The sequence below is a fragment of the Haplochromis burtoni genome, unplaced genomic scaffold, assembly GCF_018398535.1.
Source record: "Haplochromis burtoni strain Fernald_Lab_line unplaced genomic scaffold, NCSU_Asbu1 Contig_46, whole genome shotgun sequence".
Classification (NCBI taxonomy): Eukaryota; Metazoa; Chordata; class Actinopteri; order Cichliformes; family Cichlidae; genus Haplochromis; species Haplochromis burtoni.
This window is the reverse complement of record NW_024582407.1, coordinates 2,581,942-2,589,997: the sequence shown is the minus strand read 5'-3', so window position 1 is coordinate 2,589,997 and position 8,056 is coordinate 2,581,942. Positions and strand designations below refer to the sequence as shown.

The 8,056-nt window shown below is 39.5% G+C and overlaps 1 protein-coding gene across 1 annotated transcript; it reads right to left on the bottom strand.

Moving 5' to 3' along the window:
• Positions 1-5,888: 5,888 nt before the first annotated feature.
• sf3b5 (splicing factor 3b, subunit 5) lies at positions 5,889-6,524 on the bottom strand. Its single transcript, XM_005947329.1, has one exon. It carries the CDS (start codon positions 6,496-6,498, stop codon positions 6,238-6,240), a length of 261 nt encoding a protein of 86 aa, XP_005947391.1. The 5' UTR covers positions 6,499-6,524; the 3' UTR covers positions 5,889-6,237.
• Between the last annotated feature and the right edge of the window lie 1,532 nt (positions 6,525-8,056).

Genomic DNA, 8,056 nt, shown 5'->3' with positions numbered 1-8,056 from the left:
CTTGTCTTACTCATGAGAACTGATGCTTGTCTCTAAAATCCCTGCTTTTATCTTAGACTTCTTTATTCGCCACAGCTGCATTTTTTCAACGTGAACTTTAAACCTAAACCATAAATCTAAACTCAGCTCTGCTTTCTGAGAGTAAAAAGTTTCCACGTTTTACTAGCTGTAAAATACACACACACACAACAAACAGCCCACTTTAATGAAGTTTCCCAGCCAGGACAGGAAGGCACGTTTATCCCTGGCATACCGCCTGGAGGTCCTGACTGTAATGCAGTCTGCTCAATTGGAAGTTGGTGGATTAGTCATCGGTCTAACACTCGCTGACGTTTCAAAACATATGATTTTGTTTTTGCTTTTGCTCTGTTATACTGTTCATATTACAGTCATTCTATTTCTCAAAGTATTTACATTCCTTTCAAAAATGAGGGAAATGTTATAAAAGAAACATCACTACAGACTTGAAAGTAATATGAGCAATCCTTTTTGAAAGGGTAATTGATTGGTAAGAAGTGTGGGTGACAGGTGAATTGTAATTTGCTTCAAATTGCATTTAACTAAAGGATGCTTTAAGGAGAACTTTCACGGCACAAAAGTGCCTCCAGAACTGTGCAGACCAGAGATCTTTAATTATTTTCTTCATACAGAAACCCCTTTTTTCTTAGTAGTGCCATTTTCCTGGGTGAATTCTGTTCTGCATTTATTTTTTGAATATGATTTTGCACCACATTTGTGCCTTCTTCACACAAAATATGCATGTGTTTTTCCACTGCTGGAGAGTCATTAGTTGCTGTGTTTGCACTCCACTGGTAACCCTATCTGAGAGGGCAAAGACGAAGAAAGAAAAAAATGGAGTGTAGTAGAGGAGAAGGGGAGGATGCGATGTAGTTTGCAGGAAGGGGTTCGAGCAGTAAAGAAGAATCGGTGAAGAGTTTAGTGAAGGAGAACAGGATAGCACAAGGGTTAGGTGGTGGGTGGCCATGTGGACAAAGATAATTGAATTTGTGGAGAATTTATATTTGACGAGGGTAATTGTGCTTCCTGAACCTTTGCACCGGTGTGTAATCAGAGGAGAGAGCAGATATGGACGAGTGGCCAAACGAAGAGCTCACATCAGCATGAACACAGAAAGGCCAAGTGGTTTATTAACAAATGCTATTCAATGTGTCAAGCTCCATTTGTAAATGCAAACACACGGTGCTGCCAGTTTCCAGTTTCCACTCTGACTGTGATTTGCAAAGAGTCATAGGGAGTAGAATTAATTGCCTCAACTAGACCCTGCAGGATCTTGAAAGGTTACCTAGCTGAGGCGAAAACGAGCGGCCGCACGAGATTCGATCAATTGATTAGCTGTTTAGCTGCGAAATGTTCAAGTGGGCCTGCATTTATTGATCAGTGGCATGGAAGCTCACCATAAAGAAGAGAGTTATTGCAGTGCAACTGCATTAAATGAAGCAATTATTTGATAATCTACACCAATCAGTAGCCCATTGTAGTAAAATCAACATAACAATGGGTTTAGACACCGGTTGTGGTGACGCTGTATGATGGAAGTCTGCATGCATATGATGTGGAACAGGACTTCTGATGAGCTGGCTCTGAGGAAAACTGGGGGTGAATGAGGTGGAGGAGGACTGCATCCATTGACACTGAAGTGACAGCTGACAGCTCGACAGAAAGAAGCCGTTTTAAGATTTGACAACAGTGCAGTGACTTGCTCGTTGACAAAATCGAATGTGACGAGTTAGATGTGGGAAGAGAGAAAAGGACAATAAATAGCTTTCTTTGTGTATTTTCACCAGTTACTTGATAAACAGAAATAGTTTTGCATTTCCAGCATGATGAGCTGAAATAAAATAAATCAGTCCAGTTGAAATATTATTTGAGAAATACTTTCAAAGGATTTGAATCTTTTAACTGAAGCTTGAATAAAGTGAATATAAAGCAACACAGGGGTTCTGGTTCTTCCTTAAGAACTGTTTCCAACAGTATGACTGCCCCATCTGCCCAATATACATGCAGATTAGTCTGGAGAAAAATCAGTGCTTCTAGTCTGGTAAGACATACAGTATAATAGCATGAAATAAAAGAACCCTTAACTATTTAGGCAGAATGTGTTTAGCTATCACACCCAGTTATGTGTTTGGGTGATTACACTAAAAGCATTAGTGTCTCAGTTTATGGTGTGTTCTGCCAGTTTCTTTTTCTCTTTCACATTTGGACTTTTGGGATCAACAGAGTAATTTTCTGACAGGTGTAAAATATACTGCTAAAAATAAATAAATTAAAAAAATATCTGGACTGGGTAATGTGTTAGGAATAAAAGGGATGCCACTTTCTTTGTTGGAAATGAAAATTGTCAGCCTACAAAGGGTTGACAATGTCAGGTCATACTCCTAATGAGACAACAGACGGCATCCTGGGGGATCTCTTCCGGGTTGTGGACCAGGGCATGGCTGATCTTCTGTGGGTGCAACCTGGTGGCGTCGGATGGACTGAAACAAAATGTATTATTGGATGCAGGTCAGACGAGGAAGGGGGCCAGTCAATGGTATCAATTTTTTCATGCTCCAGGAACCGCCTACTCTCGTGGCGTGAGGCAGACTGTTGTCATGCACCAGGAGGAACCCACAACCCACTGCACTAGCACATGGTCTGACGATGGGTCCAAGGATTTCAAGAATACCTAACCAAAGTCATAGTGCTGTTACCTAGACTAAGGTTAGTGCAACCTTCCATAGATATTCCTCCACAGACCATTACTGACACACCACCAAACAATCATGCTGAATGGTTTTAAAGAAAACAAATTAATGAATCCAAATCAGCCATCCTCTTCTTTAATCATTCTGAAAGAACTTTCTACCACTCTTTTCAGCTCTCCCAAAGTAACTACCCATCTCCTGGAATCTCCCATGTGCTTTTGAGATTGTGCTCAGGGACACAGCAAACCTTCTGGAAATTGCACATATTGACGTGTTGGATGCTGGAGGAGTTGGACTACCAGTAGAGACAGTAGCCCTAGTGCACCTGTTGTTAATTTAATGAACACAAAGGCAGCTGAAACTGATTAACAACACTCTCTGCTACTCAACTGACCAGATCAATATGCGAGAGGTTTGATTGAATTGATGCTACACTCTGATTAAAAAGTGTTCCTTTTATTTTTTTTTCGAGCAGTATGTGAAATATTTCTGATTTAGGTCAGCTGGGGCATTTTTGTGTGGAGTCTGCATGTCCTGTCTGTGCCTGTGGCCATGCTGTCTGGGCACTCCAGCTTCCTCACAAAGTCCAAAAACAAGCATGTTAGCTTAACTGGTGATTCCAAATTGGCCATAAGTCTGAATTTGAGAATAAATGTTCATCTGTCTCTATGCTTTAGCTCTGTGATGGGCTCAGTGTCTAGGATGTACCCTGCCTCTCTCACTCCCTGTGACGCTAGTTGGCTAAGACGTGCTGGATGGAAGTCTGAATATTTTATTTGTCCAATAAATCATCCAAGTATTTTATTTTTTTAAATATTATGCTCCATTCATTAACTAGAGGATTTATATGAGATCATGAGAGACAGTTTTTGCTCCTTGTTGTTCATAATGAGTAGAAGATGAGTGTTCATTATGACCTTGTAGCTGTCATGGTGAGGATTTAAGACTGTTGGCAGGCAGGCTTGAGTATTTATGGTCACTGTGACAGACTTGGAAAAGAAAAACAGTACACAACAGCTGTATGCTGCTTTCACATTTTCTTACTGTGTGAACAGTTTTCATCTGTGCTTCAAAGCAATTTCTTACACAAAACTGTAGTGACGTAATGGTACAAGAAAGGCTTTCTGTTAAATAACATGTTTTTCTCAGCACTGACAAAAAACCTTGTGCTCAGTGCTCAGTGCTTTAGAAGATGCTCTGATAATTTCTCATAGCTGCTGGTGATTTAAAAAATAAAAATAAAAAATGAATGTGTCATTTTTATAATTGAAAACAGGGCCTTCTTTCAGGGTGCCTCACATACATATTCGATATTGGCTGTTCTTGAGATCACACAATCATATGATACAACTAAACAGAAAATTGAGAAGCAGACAATTATTTATGGGCTCACGTCTTGCATAGTCAAGCATTTTATGTGTTTCGCATGCGTGTGTGTGCGAGACCGCACACCAACAAAACCTCACGCAGCTTTCTCGCCTGACTTGGCAGCGCTGTCTCCCCGAGTCTGACAGTGAGGACAGATGGCAAGGACTTACCCCACCAAGAAAGCCTCCAACACACAATCTAAGCCATAATACACGACACAAAAACTTCCCTGGCACCTCCTGACTACTATCACAGTCCAACAATGAGTCATGTTTAGCGTCCTCTCCCACCAACTGACTGTGTGCGCAAATTTGGATGACAGCATACTTTCATGAACCACCTTAAGTCAGCAAGCGAAACCTCAGCCCCTGCTGTGCTTTTCTGATTGCTCCCCAAGCAAAGTCCTTGTATCGACCGCAGCATCACACATAGACTCGACTTTAACAAGCCTGAGGCAATTAGTTTTATAAAAAACCTAATCCCATGGGTCGTGGCATAATAAACCCACACTCCTGATCAAAGATCCAAATTCATTCACTGGAATAATTTTTCTTAATGTCTACCCTGACCACCACTGTTGAGCTGTGCTACAGAGGTTTTTGCTGCACCTGCTTGAAAAGTTCATTTGAAATCTGATCACTGTTACATGCTTTTCAGAATTGTAAATAAAAGGTAGCAGACAGAATTTTAAAGCTCAATTAACTATGAATATCACATATGTTCATTGACAAAATGTTTATATATATAAAAAAATATAGCATGCCAAGTCTCAGTCACGGACAGCTGATCTTTGTCGGCTCAAGTGTGTGTGCGTTGAACACGAATTAGAAAACTGGTCAGTTCTGTTTTTGTAGGCTATTTATCACCAAGAATATTCAATCAAGTCATTCTGAGCTCTCTGATTAGGCTTTGGTTGTGTAATACTTTGGAAAACAGCAACATTGAGTGATTAAACATCAGGAAAGGATGTTTGGAGAAACTTGGCTGAATCGGAGCACACACAATGCTCTTGTACACTTCTCCATTCACCCTGTTGATTACAATACTAGTGTTCCAATTCTACTGGCAACCATGCATGCTCGTCCCATAACGCGGTTTACAGATAAGGAGGGTGCTTTGCACAATGAGCTGCTTGTTTTTCGCTTCACTTTGTTTTTACAATTTTATTCCATTTTAATCAAAACTGACTTTTCCTTCTTCACAGTGCACATGCTCCCCCACAAGATCTGCTAGCTTGTTCTCTATCCCCTAGTTCTCTTTGTAAACCGGCTTACCTTTTCATATCTAAAAGTTTTTTCCATGACTGGGTTTAGTCAAATATCTCCTGTGCACACATTTTTCTTTTTAACGTGAGTGCCAAAGTACAAAAAAAACAAAAATAAAAAATAAAAAAACCTGATTCAGTGGAAACATAAATCCTTCCACCAAGATTCTGAATGACTTGGACATGAGCTGGCTTTCACAGCAACTACTTTCTATCCAACAGAACAGCTACAGGTAGTGTGGGAGTGTAACAGAAAGCACTTTCCACCTGATGAGCAGATATTCTTTTTGCACAAATTGTTCTCACTCCCCCTGTTGTGTCACAGGGATGAGCGGTAACCATGCCAAGAAACATTGGAACTGCTGTCCCTTTGTTGCTGCCCAACACTGTCAATACTAAATCAGTTTTTATTGGGTACAAACTTTTTTCCCTGATTTTTTTTTTTTAAACTTACTGTATAAATTACTACATTGTAAATCACAACAGGTCAATGAATCCGAACCATTGGCCATTAAATCTAAATTCATGTAAATGCAATCAACAAGTGCTAAAATAGAAAAAGACAAATTTTAATGAAATCAAGAATACATCTCCATCCTTTAATGCAAACACATGCAGATGAAAGTACTACACCTTATACCTGCTTTCTATTATGTCCTCTGGTACATGTTCAGCTGTTAAAGCACTTTCACCTTTAAACAAATGTTTAGAAAACTGTGCTGGGCAAGAAAATATTTTGTTCTGGTCCATATAAAACCAAAAAAAGAAAAAGTCTTCTCTTCTATAAGTACACAACGAATCCAGTAATGGTGGAGTCAAACAAGGATGCAGTAGCAGTTTTAGCTGGAATATTTTTTGTTTCTAACAAAAAGCATCCTCTGCTCACTCCAGTGTGATCTAGGCATCATCAGGTTTATCTGCTGGTGGTCCACATGGCTGAAGCATCTTCTCCATCAGGTTGAAACGAACACGCGCTTTGCTCTCGTTCTCAGCCACAGCAAAGTAATTCAGCAGGTCAAAATGTCCCATGTAGGAACAGTAGGAATCACGATGCTGATTGACCAGCCATTCCCACTTGCTGGTGTCGGCGTGTCCTGTGCCGATATACTTTGATTGAAGATGCTCCAGCTGACTGTGGATGTTGTAGCGGTCTGTCATTCTTGCTGAGATGAGTCCTGGAGGCTCTAGACAGGGGAAGAGATGAGAAAGAAGTTAGAATATAAATACAAAATAAATAAATTAAAAAAATATATATGCAAAGATGGATCACACAATGAGATAACAGGCTAAAGACTTTAAGATGGGCTATTAATCAAAGTCTGTATTCAATTAGAACTATAGCTTTTAAAGAAATTAATAGAAATGACTGCGACTGTGCTTTTTGTCTTTTAACAAAGGGTGAGGGTTCATATTTTGCCCTATTCTATAAATCCAGTGAATCCCCTTCCTTTGCACTGACACAATTTTGCCTCGCACTAAACACCCAGTGTTCCCTTCAGGTTTTGGCAGGTCAGCTCAACCAAAAATGATATAAAGAGAGACTTTTTGGTCATCAAAACGAAAACCAATTCAGTTGTTTGGAATAACTTTGATTTTAAAAAGTGACAAAGAACAAGCAATACATTTTCATCATTGTTTAAAAAGCTCAAAAGTCTTACCAAGTTAAAGAATTGCAAGCTTAATACTGAGCTAAAATAACCATGATTATTGTGTTACAGTATTTTTATCCCTTATCCCACATATTGAGACTGTGTCCCACATTTTCACTGGCTCTGGTTTTCCAAATATAACACAGACAGTTTTCTAAGGTCTGGTTTTCATCCAGTGGTTGTTAAGAAATAGGAAGAGGCTGTCACCATCGATGAAGTGCAGATAAAGGTCCAATTTAGACTTCTGTGGGCATTCTTTTTAACGTCTACGACACAACCTACGTAAGTCGCCGACCTCGTTGCTGTCATTGTGAATTTTGTTTTAGTAACAGTGTGGTCGTGTCCTGATGTTTTATATTTATTGCCAGCCATGGTAGAAACAAAGACTCGTTTTCTTTACCATCCGTTGTGCTTCTGAGTAAAGTCACATACCAAAAGCCGATTGATTCGGAGCCAAAATAAACACAATTTTAACCCGTTTAAGGGCTTGAAAGTATAGGGACCCATGAATGAAACGCTATCTAACAGCAACAGCACATGTGGACATCAGAAGAAACGTGCAGCTAAAAAGGAGACGTTCAGACGGAGAAGTTCAGTCATGTAACCTGAATATTTTTCTTGTATTTTGTATTTACGAGTCAAGCAATGCCACAACAAATGTTAACCCGATGAGTGATTATACTACTCTGAAGCAATTCAAACTTTATTTAAATTTGAAGTAAAAAGATTTCTATGTAAACAGAGAAATTCCTGCTAATGCTAATGTGAGGCTAATTAGCCAGTGTTAGCCTATTCACCGTATCTGTCAACTGCTCTCTAAATGTTCCTTTTAAAGTTAATATAATAACAAGGAAGACATATTTTAAGTTGAAAATAGAAAGGATACTTACATAAAATGTCAGGAATTCAAACACGAAGGTAGGAGATGTAAATAAATTACACGACCGTCTCCAACTCAACACAGCACCACGGAGCGATCACTTCCGGCTGGTTCGCCCAGTAAAATGAACCGGAAAGGAACACAGACTGTAAACTCTGCGTTTCTCGTGTACATCTTAAACCAAATT